The sequence below is a fragment of the Nuphar pumila genome, chromosome 11 (assembly GCF_984573655.1).
Source record: "Nuphar pumila chromosome 11, dmNupPumi1.hap1.1, whole genome shotgun sequence".
NCBI lineage: Eukaryota > Viridiplantae > Streptophyta > Magnoliopsida > Nymphaeales > Nymphaeaceae > Nuphar > Nuphar pumila.
The window spans coordinates 30,335,913-30,349,389 of record NC_143259.1 but is presented as its reverse complement, the minus strand read 5'-3'; the positions used below and the strand labels follow the sequence as shown (position 1 = coordinate 30,349,389).

The window sequence follows — 13,477 nt, the reverse complement described above, 5'->3', positions numbered from 1 at the left end:
CAAAAAAAAAAATGGACCTAAATGATCCTGGGTGCGGTCAACGCACCCAGGATCGGGTTGACCGCACCCAGTGCCGCACCCGCGTCGAGTCGCGTCGACGCGGGTGCGGCACCCTGCTAGCCGAATCCCTGTGACATAGGTGGGGGCCCATGCCTAGGGCAACCCCATATGGGAAAAAGAGGGATAGCGTGAAAGCCTCCCTCTCTCCCTTCTCTAGCCGTCACCCTCATCTCTCACTCTCTTTCATGCCCTACTCTCTCGCTATATCTATACCTCATTTCCTCTCATCTCTCTCTCTCTCTCTCTCTCTCTCTCTCTCTCTCTCCCTCCCTCATTGGCGCATTTCCCTCTCTCAACGTTCCACTCTCTCATTTAACACCCATCTCACTCTTTCATTGCTTTCTCTCTCTCCCTCTCTCTTTCATGCCTCTTTCAACGTCAATCTCTCCCGCTCACGCCTTGGAGAAGGATGCCATTGTCGTGAAGGAGAGCTCCATCCCAACGATTTTGGGGAGATCGATTTTGATGTGTTTAGAGGAAGCATGATTCCAACGATTTTGGTGAAGCTCCATTCCAACGATTTTGAGGAGTTCCACTTTAATGTTTTTTAGGACTCTTCATTCCAATGATTTTTAGAGAGTTTGATTACAACGATTTTTGTGAGGTAGGGTACATTCTAATCATTGTGTGTGAGTATAGTTCTAGATTACTCAAATATGAAATTATATATATATATATATGTTGGATTGATGTTTCATGCAAATCTGAAATTACATTATGTTGGATTTGGGTTTTTCTCAAATCTAAAATTTATACCTCTCTCTCTTTCCTTTCTCTCTCTCTCTCTTTTCTTTCTTTCTCCCTCTCTCTTTTTCTCTCTCTAGTTCACCTCCCCCCCCCCCTCCCTTCTTTTTTCTTTACTTTAATTAAGGAGAGGCCCTAGAGGTGATGCCCCTCTAGAGTTTCTCATTTGGGGGCTGGAGAAAAAGTTATTTTTCCAACTTTTTCTCTAACTCCCTCCTTTTTTAGTAACTTTTTCAAACTTCAAATTTTTTTCTTTAACTTCTTTTATCATAGCTTACTTTTTTCTCTCCTTGTTTTAAGGTTAAAGTAGATTCTTCTAGAGACTTACTATAAAGCAACTTTTGAAATTCGAAATTAATTTATATTTAATATTAATTTAATTATTTATTAATAAATAATTATCCAAAAGCTTTCAGAGGGTACCTTATCCATCTGGGCCCCTTTTTAACTTTAATTTATCTTTAATTTGAATATAAAAATGAATTTAAAGCTATATTATCGTTGGGTATGAGTTTGGATCTTGGATCTTCCATATCTAAACCCCAATTGGGTCCTGGGCTAGATCAACTCCAGATTAATATGAGTCTTGGACAGAGTCCAGATCTATATTAACTTGGATCAAATACATTGGATTCAGCCCGATCCAAATTCAGACCCAGTCGGTAGAGGCGGTCCCTTTTTGAAAAAAAATGATTTTTAGGCCAACCGTAACTCGGATTGGGAAAAGTAAAATATCGTTGGACTTGGGATTATGAGACGCATCCAACGACATATACTTTGAATTTCTCTTCCAAAATTTGCCTGAATTTAACCTGAAATTCACTTGAATTTAAAGATCGAAAATAAAACTTTTTCGCACCTTTTAATTGGCTCATTTAGAACTTATCGATGAGCCCTGGGTCGATTCAAGGCTCAAAGAACATAGGCCTATTATCAAGGTTTACCCGATTTTTCTTCTATACTTTCAAATTTTCGAAAAAAATCAATTTCAACAAGTGTGAGAATACATGATATTACAACATGCCCGGGCAGTGGCTGCACAACTAAATGAAGAGCCACAAGGCCCACAACAAGATGTATCTTTGATGCCGAATGCGAGATGTTTGATAGTGAAGATGATTGATGTTGTTTTGTATCTTTTATCATATATCTATATTTAGTTGTTTGTGACATGAGATGCGACGTCTATGTTTAGTTGAATGATGAATGTTTAATCACATATCTATATTTAGTTACATCTATCTTGTATTCTATGATTTTTTTTTTTTTAGTTTTTAGAGTTTTTCTCGCTGACCCAAATTGTTTTGGGATGAAGGCGTAGTTGTTGTTGTTGTTGTTGTTGTTGTTGTTGTGTTTTAGAGTTTTTCTAGTGAAAAATGCAATTTTTTATGATATGATAAGATGTGTATCTTATTTTCATCCCAGCCGATACGGGTTATGATACGCTTACAACCTTGTTTTTTAGTGCTTGAATGTAGAGAGAAGGGTTGTTTTTGAGGTAGATTGCTGCTGCTAGGAATTCCATGTTCATTCCTTTACACATGCAGCATTTTTCTTCCAAGATAACTTTGCACTGCAGCTCTCTAGGGTCCCAAGCACCGAGAATTCTAGCCTTGCCTCCAGTTGTCTGAAAGTATTTACTAATGTTAAAAGACCAACACAACTAGCTCTTTCTTCAAATTCAATACACCATGTATCCCTCAAAATTTTAGTAGGTTTACTTATACATTTTTGCAATATGATATCCTTTAAAATTTTAGAGTTTAATTTTGTTTGTTTCATTAAGTTCATAACTACGCAATTTTAGTTCTTCACATAGTATTTGATGGTATGATACAAATGCTATCCTCTTTTAAATCTAAAAACATGTCAGTGTTTTCATTCTTTAAGCTAGTTAGGGTTTTCAATGAAAAACTAAAAAATGGTGAAGCTATGACAACTTGTCCACTAGGCTTGCAGCAAGTCCAAATACCAACAAATTTACAAGACTGAAGATCCTTTAGTTCTTATGACACATTCACATGCAAAAAATAGAGAAAATGCAAAACCACCAAAAAAGGCTAGACATGCCTGGTCCATCAAGTTAAGCCAGATATCATCCTCACCCTAATGTGACCCTGCCACATCATCCTCACAACCACATGCAACTACCCGCACCACACTGCCTGACTGTTCTCATCACCATTATCTTCCATCATGACTACCTCTATCCCTTAACCCACACTAGCCCTGCCACTTTGACGGGTGCTTACCTCAAAAAACTCAGTTCTCAGATAACCAACCAATCAGGTTAAAAGGATGGCACAGCAACCATTGTAGATTAAATTTAATGAATCTAAAGAATTAATATATATATATATATATATATATATGAAACACAAAGAAACCTGCATAAGTAAAATTTAATAATTATGTGGTGTTATTTTCCAAATATGATTAGATGACATAAAGTGCTTCAGTAATTCTGAAATTACTAGTTTTATGCTGGCCTATTTTTGGAAGACAGATGAGCTCCAGTCTTTCATTAAACAATCCCATTCAATCCTATCAATCAGTAGTTCATTTCTTCAAAAGAAGCATTCTGGTTGCCAAACATGAACATACCAACTCTGCAGGGAGTGCAGTAATATTGTTATCAGATAGGTCCAGTTCAGCGAGAGATGTCAAGTTCTTCAAACCCTGCTTTTCAACGATGACTTCAGTGTAAGTATCAAATAGGTTATAGTTACATGTAAAAAATAGCATACTTATAAAACAATCATGCAAAGAAAAATAATAGTAACAGAGGTTACATTAATGAAATTTTACCTCTGGTGCTGACACAAGTGAATTTTGACTTAAATCAAGGACTCGAAGCTGAAGCAAACTCTCTATCCCTGAGGGAACTTTATGCAACTGCATTCTTCTGTAAAACAAAAATGTTAAGTGGACACCTCATGAACACCTAAGCTGCAAAACACTAGATTTACATTCATCAACACACCTCATGTAGAGCTCCTGCAATTGCAGCATGCTTGAAAAAATTGCTTCCGGAAGTGAAGCTGTGATGCCACTCAAATCCAATATTTTGAGTTTTGAAAGAGATCTAAAGGCATCTGATGGAATCTGCAAGTATTGTCAAGAAAACGAAGCAATAAATAGGCCTCCAAATTTTATTATATATGTAGAATCATCAATGTAAGAACTTTTCTGCAGAAAATACAGGTACAGAAATCAGCCAAAAAAACAACTCACCTTTTTTCTTTTAAGAAAATGAGAAGTGGACTCACTAATTTCACTCTTAGCTATTTTAACCAATGAGATAGGTGGCCCAATAAAGAGAAGCCACTTAAAAAACATTAGCACTTATGCAAGAAACAACTAGAAGTAGCACCATCATTTAAAGGGGTTGCATAAAACATGATGAAAAACTAACTTGAAATAAAAAAAAATGAACTTTAAAATGTTAGATACCAAGGCCTGTGAAGTGGGGTCGGGATTGGGACAAAATTCCTAATATAATGGGCAGTGGGTCCTGTGAAATGCACCTTGGAAGACATGCCCTGCACAATGTCCAGAAAATAGAGAAGAGGAGAAGAGAAGAAACCAGGGAAACAGGAAAGTCATCCTACCCCAGCCTAGGGTGACGTCCCATCTTATATATAATAATAACAGTCATGATAAATTACAAGAGTGCCCTTTGGTAAAAGAAGAAAGTACAAAAGATACATACATGTGTCACGAAACACTAAAGAGAAAAGATAAAGTCACAAAGTGACTAGGAAATGCACAAGCACACAAGCAATAGGCCACTAATGGGCAAGAATACAACAAGCCACAAAGTGGCAACAAACATAAAATGAGAAAGAGAGCTAAAATATAAAAACTTTTATAAAGAAAAGCTTCAAGAAGCTTGAGGAATATATGGGGGCAATGCCCCTTATTTATACACAAAATGGGACCCAAGGAGGGGCGCTCATAGAGTCGTTGGAGGGGTCCAACGACTCTATGGTGGACCCCTCCAATGATGTAAAAAAGCAAAAAAGAAAAGAAAAAGAAAAAAAGAGAGAAGAAAAAGAAAGAGGCATATTCAAAGTGAATATGTGTGTTACAAGTGAAATGACTATTTTACCCCTAGTGGGTATGATATATATATATATATATATATATATATATATATATATATATATATATATATATATATATATATATATATAAGTAGGTATATATAGTAATTATGAATACAATTAAACACCCCCCCTCAAACACATGCTGAGATCACCGAGAGTTTGCTGAGGAGAAAGTCGAAGCGAGGCGATGGTAAAGCTTTGGTGAAGAAGTTCGCTAGCTGATACTTTGAAGTAACATAGGATAGTTGAATGGTATCCCGTAAGAATTCATCTCGAACATAGTGGCAAACCATCTCTATGTGCTTTGTGAAAAAGGTGCAAAGGATCTGACTCGATCCATGTAACCAATCCATGTAACTCTTTTTGCATTTATCGGGTCTGGATACACCAGACCCGGACCAATACTGTAATGTAAACTTAAATACACAAGTTAGGTCACGATTTCGTATTACTGAAATCGTGGCTGCCGTAATCGATCTCTCTCTCCCTCTCGCTCTCTCTCTTCTCTTTCTCAACGCAGGTGCAGAGGAAAACTTTCATAGTATCAGAGCCTAGATCCATCTAGGGGTTGAAGAGGATTCCAAAGGTGCGACAGATCAAGGTTTGAGGATTCGTTCATCTCCCATTTTCTTTTCTTCTTCAGATTTCTTTCTTTCTACCTCCATTCCCAATCTTCATCTCTCGTTTTCTCCCTTTTCTGTTTTTTTTTTTCAGTCTTTTCTTTTCTTGTTACTGGATTCACGCCTCACGTGAATCCCTAAGCTGTTCACGCAGAGTTCACGTGAATCCTGGTTCATGATAACCCTGTACATCAAAGAAAGCGAAAAGCTCGTTTCACGTGAATGTCCTATTTCACGTGAAACACTAAGATTAAGTTATAACCCACTCAAAATTTTTTTGTGTATCCCTTCTTCTCTTTTCTGCGTATCCCTTCTTCTACTGGGTTGGACATCCAAGTCTGATCGTGCATTTCGGGCAGACCTGCGACATCAAATCTGGGATTCTAAACCCTTTTGATGTCCAACCTGCTGTGTGACAACCTCTTTTGATTCGACTCTCAGAACCCCTTTCTCGTATCACATTTCTTTTGACTGTTACGAGTGGGATCCACATTGAAAATACAGTCTGAATTTTTTCTATTCCTTTTCTCATTGCTTCCACATTGAAAATACAGTCTGAATTTCTTTTTCATTGCTTAAATATCCGACCTTACAAAAAAAAAAACTCAATCTTGGAATACAGTCTGAATTTCTTCTGACAGCCGCTGGTCGCCAATTTTTTGAGTTTCTCAGTCGTCAAAAAAAAAGGGGGAAGACGATTAGCAAACCTCTCTGGCTGCAGACTGAGCACTCTGTGGATACTCTTCTTCATGGATCTTCATTCCTTTTCATCCAATCTTTCTTCAAGTTTTCTCACTCAACTCGTTTATGAAAAGTTAACCACCTCAAACTTCTTGATTTGGAAGAGACAAATCATTCCTTTTATAAGGAGTCAAAGTCTCTTAGGTCACCTTGATGGAACCACTCCCGCTCCATTCGAATTTGTTACGAGAGAGGAAAAAGACGACAAAGGAGTAAGTTCAATTGTGTATGTCAAGAATGTAGAGTACCTCAACTGGGAAAGGAAAGATCAGTCGGTGGTTGCATATATCACTTCCACCTTGTCCCAAAAGGTCCTTGTTGCAATTCCCGACAATTGTACTGCTCTGCAACTTTGGGAAAAATTGGTTCAAACATATTCACAAGTTTCGCAGGCACGAATGGTTTTTCTCAAGAGAGAATTTCAAATGTTGAGAAAAGATTCCATGACCATCATGGAATATCTGAACAAGATGAAGACTATCATAGACCAACTTGCAGTTAAAGGATGCGCGGTGAGTGACAGTGATATAGTACAACAGACTCTGAGTGGATTGGGATCTGACTACAATATGATCGTCACTTCACTATTGTGTCTCCCTGCCCTTCCTACCTTTGATGAGTTGCGAGCAAAATTGATTCAGTATGAGATGACTCTGAAAGGGTTTTCTGAGGAATCTCACATTCACACAAATTCTCAGGAAGTTTTTGCCACAAGAGTGACTTATGGTAGAGGACGAGGAGGACAAGGGCGAAGTGGACACGGAGGGCGTGGTCTGCTTCCCACTCCAAATACGTTAGCTCATGCGCAGGGATCAAGATCCATTCCTACTTGCTTCCTTTGTAACAAAAAGGGGCATATCAAGGCGAATTGTTGGCATAATCCAGAGAATAAAGGAAAGGGTCCACAGACAGAAAACAAAAGGAAGTTCTTAAATAGTAGAGAGATTAAAGATTTGCTGATATCTGCCTTGTCAGAGTTGAAATTGAAGCAGAGTGATGAAGGCACTTGGTTTGTCGACTCAGGGGCAGCGACTCATGTGACAGGTGATGCAGGTAGGATTTCTAATCTCATTCCTTATTTTGGAAAAAGTAAGATTGTCACTGGAGATGGATCCCACCATCCTGTTTCTCATGTTGGAAAAACTGTCATTCCCATGTCATATTCCACTCTTACTCTTTCAGACGTTCTTCATGCTCCTGACATTAAGAAAAATATTGTCTCTGTTTCCAAACTTATTGATGATAATAATGCTTCAGTTGAATTCACTCCTTTCTCTGTGCAGGTCAAGGACCTACGCACGAGGGAAACATTCGCTGAAGGAAAGAGACGAGGCAATATGTATGTCTTTGAAGAAGCTCATTGTCATGTTGTTCGCCCTGTCCACCTGAACTCAAAGCCCTCATTAGAGTCGTATTCATCCTCTTCTGCTAATGTTTTTAGTATTTCTGAATGTAATAAGTCATTCTTATGGCATAGTCGGTTAGCACATTGTGGGAGTCATTTTATTGAGAAACTTGTATCTAATAATCTCATTCCAAAAGAAAGTCTCAATAGGGATGAGAACAGTCACAAATGTTCTAGTTGTCTTTCCTGCAAGAGTCATGTATTGCCTTTTCATTCCATTAATAAGAGAGTTTCAAAACCTTTTGAGATAATTTGTTCTGATGTATGGGAACCTGCCCCAATTGCCTCTGGATCTGGAAACAAATATTATCTAATATTTGTTGATAACTATTCTCGATACACTTGGATATATTTCATAAAAAATAAGTCGGAAGTCTTCTCTTTGTTTCAAAATTTTCTTTCCCTTGTCAAAAATCAATTTTCTGAGTCCATTCAATTTTTCCAATGTGATGGAGGTGAGGAATTCTCATCCCGCGATTTTATTTCTTTTTTTCAAAATAACGGAATAGGAAGAAGGGTAGCATGTCCTCACACCCCTCAACAAAATGAAATTGTTGAACGAAAACACAGGCATATCGTTGAAAGTGCCATGAGTATGCTTCATGACAGCAATCTTCCCATCAACCTATGGACAGAAGCTTTCCATTCTGTCGTGCATGTGATAAATAGACTGCCTATGGTTGTTCTGGAAAATAAGTCTCCTTATCACTGTCTTTTTGGAACTCATCCTAGTTATTATGATCTGCGTGTTTTTGGATGTCTGCTATGTGCATATCGATCAGTCCCTGAGAAACAAGTTTCAAGACAAGGCCCAAAAGTGCAGATTTGTAGGATATGCAGATGACTACAAAGGATATAGGTGTTATGATCCCACCAACAAACGCATTAGAACCTCAAGAAACATTGTCTTTGATGAACAAAATTTTGATCACGGAGCTGACACAACGAATATGCCAACTGAAATTTACTATCCTTGGCTGAGCTCAGAACTTTTTGCTGGCTCCAATGAAGCATGTTCCTCAGATTGTGTGCAACAAGAAGGAGAGGTGTTTGAGAACACTGGGACGTCGGGGTCACAGAATGCAGAGGAAGTACCAGGCAGATACAAAGGCATTGTCTATTCTAGACAGAGACCGACAACATCAAGCCATTCAGATCATGTCTCAGTCGCCAATCCTGCGCCTTCTCATACTCTTGCAGCCAGAAAATCAAACCGCATATGACATCCTATTGACAGGTGGGTTAGTTATAACAACTTCTCCTTGGATCTTCAACTGTTTTTAACTGCCATCAATAAGGACGAAGAGCCCATCATGTATTATCAGACAGCCGCTTCTATGAAATGGGTAGAAGCCATGAATGATGAAATGCAAGCCCTGCATGAATGTGGAACATGAGAAGTTGTTCCCAGACCACCTGACAAAAATGTTGTTGGATGCAAATGGGTCTACAAAATCAAGTACAAGCCAGATGGAACCATTGAACGATATAAAGCAAGGCTTGTAGCAAAAGGATTCACTCAAGAAGCAGGGCAAGACTATGATGAGACTTTTAGTCTAGTTGTAAGAATGGGAACGATTCGAATCATCATTTCCCTGGCTGTTGAACATAGATGGAAGTTGAGTCAGCTTGATGTAAAAAATGCATTCTTATATGGGAATTTGAAGGAGGAAGTATACATGGAACAACCCCCTGGATATCAAGAACAAAATTTTAAAACCCATGTATGCAAGCTAAAAAGAGCAATCTACGGCCTGAAGCAAGCATCTCGCTCTTGGTTTGATAGTTTCTCGCTAGAGATTCAGAAACATGGATTTTCACGTTCCATGCTGGACCACTCATTATTTATTTTTAAAAGCCCGCCTGTGACCACTCTATTATTAATTTATATCGATGATATTATCATCACAGGAAAGGTGTTTCTCTCAAGTACATTAGTATAATTAAAGATATGTATGGAGTAGTAACCAATGTCCGCACTTGTGGAGGGGTGACAACCAATTTTCCTATAACGGTTGGGTTACATCAAGGATCTGCTTTAAGCCCTTTCCTATTTGCTATAGTGATGGATGAGCTTACGAGATCAATTCAAGAAAATGTGTCGTGGTGTATGTTGTTTGCTGATGATATTGTTTTGATTGATGAGTCTAGAGCTGGGGTTAATGCTAAGTTAGAATTATGGAGACAGACATTGGAAGCAAGATGTTTTAAGTTGAGTAAGAGTAAGACAGAATACATGGAATGTCGATTTAGTAAGCAACGAAGTAGTGATGGGAGTGTAGTGAAGCTTGGTGAGCACGAAATACCGGTGGATGATTATTTCAAATATTTGGGATCTATCATTCAAAAGTATGGAGAAATTGATGGAGATGTCAATCATAGGATAAAGGTTGGGTGGATGAAATGGAAGAGTGCAACTGGAGTGTTGTGCGATCGTAGAATGCCATTGCGGTTGAAGGGAAAGTTTTATAGGACGACTATTAGGCCCGCTTTACTATATAATACAGAATGTTGGGCTGCCAAGAGACATCATATTCAAAAAATGAGTGTAGCTGAGATGCATATGCTGAGATGGATGTGTGGAAATACAATAAAAGATAAGATTCGGAACGAGGAGATACGTAAGAAGGTAGGCGTTGCACCCATTGAAAATAAGATGAGAGAGAATCGTTAAGGGTGGTTTGGACATATTCGACGAAGGCCTAATGATGCTCCAGTTAGAAGGATGGAGAAATGGGAAAATATATTAGTTAAAAGAGGTCGGGGTAGGCCTAGGAAGACATGGATGGAGGTGATAAGAAAGGATATGAATGCTTTGAACCTCACCGAGGACATGGCATTGGATAGAAATGAATGGAGGAGAAGGATTCATGTGGAAGACCCATAATGATTTTCTTTGTTGGTTCATATCGCCGACCCCAATTGTTTGGGGATGAAGGCGTAGTTGTTGTTGTTTGTTGTTATATTATCATCACAGGAAACTTTGCGGACCACATCCAAGAAATAAAAGACTTATTAGGTCAAAGGTTCAAAATGAAAGATCTTGGAGTTCTACGCTATTTCCTTGGTGTAGAAGTTGATAACCAGGCTCATGGATTGACACTCACTCAACACAAGTACACCGTAGATATTCTCAGCAAGGCAGGCATGAAAGACTGCAAACTTCTGGGAACTCCGAGTGTACTTCATCAAAAACTTAGCGCTCATGATGGAGATCTGTGTGATGACCCCACCAGGTATCGTAGCATAATAGGAATGTTACAATACCTCACATTCACTAGACCTGATATTGTTTATTCAGTCAATCAAGTGTCTCAATTTATGCATGCGCCACGTACTGGACATATGGAAGCAGTCAAGAGGATCCTTAGATATCTGAAAGGGACTATTGGGGATGGATTGATATATTTACCACAGTCATATGGCCAAGACGAGCACGAAATTACTGTATATTGTGATGCAGACTGGGCAGGAGATCCTGACGAACGAAGATCTACATCAGGATATTGTGCCTTCATTGGAAGAAATTTAGTCTCTTGGAGCAGTAGAAAATAAAAAGCTATCGCTAGATCAAGCACTGAGGCTGAATATAGATCCATGGCTGCTGCCACTGCCGAAGTCACATGGATCAGGCATCTTCTAACTGAAGTAGGAGAAAAGATCTCCCACACTACCTTGCTCTGTGACAATCAAAGTGCCATCAACATGTCATTCAATCCAGTGCATCACAGTCGTGCCAAGCACATTGAGATCGACCAACACTTTGTGAGACAGAAGGTTGAAGAAAAAGAGATTGAGCCTGTGTTTGTCAGCACTGAAAGACAGGTTGCAGACATATTTACCAAAGGGTTAACCAAGGACTGCTTTTTGATGCTTAAAAGCAAGTTGTTCATGGTTAAAAATCATAATCAACTTGAGGGGGGTGAAAAAGGTGCAAAGGATCTGACCCGATCCATGTAACTCTTTTCACATTTATCGGGTCTGGATACACCAGACCCGGACCCATATTGTAATGTAAACTTAAATACACAAGTTAGGTCACGATTTTGTATTACTGAAATCGTGATAGCCGTAATCGATCTCTCTCTCCCTCTCTCTCTCTTTTCTCTTTCTCAACGCAGGTGCAGAGGAAAACTTTCACTTTGTTCGTTCATGGAAGGTGTGGTTGCTAGCAATGTAAATTGCACTCTTGTTGTTGCAACACAGCTTCGAAGGAGTAGAAAAAAGGACGCCCATATTTTTTAGTAAACTTCTCAACCAGACAAGTTCAATGGTAGTGGTGGCCATCACTCTATACTCAGCCTCTGTGAAAGAAAGAGAAACTTTCTATTGTTTCTTATATCTCCAAGAAATTAATGACTCTTCAACAAAAACAAAATAACCTGTTGTAGAAATATGATCATCAGGGTTACCCCCAATCAGAGTCAGTATAAGCAAGTAAATTAGGAGATGAAGAGGAGAATAAGAATAGTCCTTTTGTTATGGTGCCTTTTAAATATCCGATAATTCTCATAATCGTCGCCATGTGAATTGAAGTAGGAGCAGTCTGAAATTGACTTGCACTGTGAACAGCATGAGTAATATTTGGCCTGGTAATAGACAAATATGTTAGTGAACCAAACAGCTGACAATAAGGAGTGGGATCTGCTAAAGGAGTTCTATCATTGGCTCTCATCTTGGCATTGATTACTTCTTGAGCCTCCACTTTCTTGTCGTTAGTTAATCCAAATTGAGCAATAATGTTTAATGTAAGCCTCATCTAAAATAGAAATATCTCTTAGGAGAGTATGCAACTTCAATCCCTAAAAAATACCTTAGAAAACCAAGGTCTGACATATCAAAATTTTCTTTGAAAATATTTTTAATAAGCTCAATGCCTTTTTTATCGTTTTCAGTGATGATCATATCATCAACATACAACAATAAGATAGTTATGTGATCTCCTATAGTCTTGACAAATAAAGCAGTTGTTAAAACGTGATGGCCTCCACGCTCACATGCACAAGAAGAAAGAAGAGTAATATGGGAGAGAAGGGACTACAGTTTTACGCCAGAACAATTCAGTGTGTTTTCCATAGCATTAGGTTATAAATACATTACTAATACAATTTTAGGGTACGAAAATACCCTCTAATGAATAGGAGAAATACAACATTAGTGAAAAAGTCCAGTATACAAGCCGGGTCTGGTACTGCCCAAACCCAACTTGGATCCAAGATCCAATAGCGTCTTCTTTTCAACCTCCTTCAAGTTGTACATGGTCTTGGATCATGAACAACTTGTCTTTCAGCATCCAAAATCTGTCCTTTGTCAGCCCTTTGATGAATATATCTGCAACTTGCTCTTCAGTTCGCACAAAGGCAGGTTCAATCTCTTTTTCTTCAACCTTTTCCTTGACAAAATGTTGATCTATCTCAATGTGCTTTGCTCGGCTATGATAAATAGGGTTAAAAGACATGTTAATAGCACTTTGATTATCACATAACAATAGTGATCGTGCAATTGGTTCGCCCATCTCTGCTAGGAGATGTCTTACCCATGTAGCCTCAGCGGTAGCAGCAGCTATTGACCTGTATTCAGCCTATGTACTTGACCTAACAATGGCCTTTTGCTTTCTACTACTCCAAGTGATCATGTTCGATTCAATAAAACCACAATAACCAGACACTGATCGTCATTCATCTGGATAACCCGCCCAATCAGCATCAACATAAATAGTAATTTCATGTACACCTTGATTTGATTCGCTTTTCCTATACACCAACCCATCACCAACCGTTCCCTTTAGATACCGTAGT

The 13,477-nt window shown here is 38.6% G+C and overlaps 1 protein-coding gene across 3 annotated transcripts in view; it reads right to left on the bottom strand.

The window, feature by feature from the left end:
- The window catches only part of LOC149822212 (Leucine-rich repeat (LRR) family protein), a 146,591-nt gene that overhangs the window by 2,389 nt on the left and 130,725 nt on the right, over positions 1–13,477 (bottom strand). For all 3 annotated transcript variants that reach the window (XM_089980725.1, XM_089980727.1, XM_089980726.1), the window contains 3 exons: positions 3,788–3,909; positions 3,613–3,709; positions 3,409–3,483 (listed from right to left, as the gene is read on the bottom strand). In XM_089980725.1, coding sequence (XP_089836851.1) covers positions 3,409–3,483; positions 3,613–3,709; positions 3,788–3,909 — 294 coding nt within the window. The remainder of the gene's footprint in view (positions 1–3,408; positions 3,484–3,612; positions 3,710–3,787; positions 3,910–13,477) is intronic.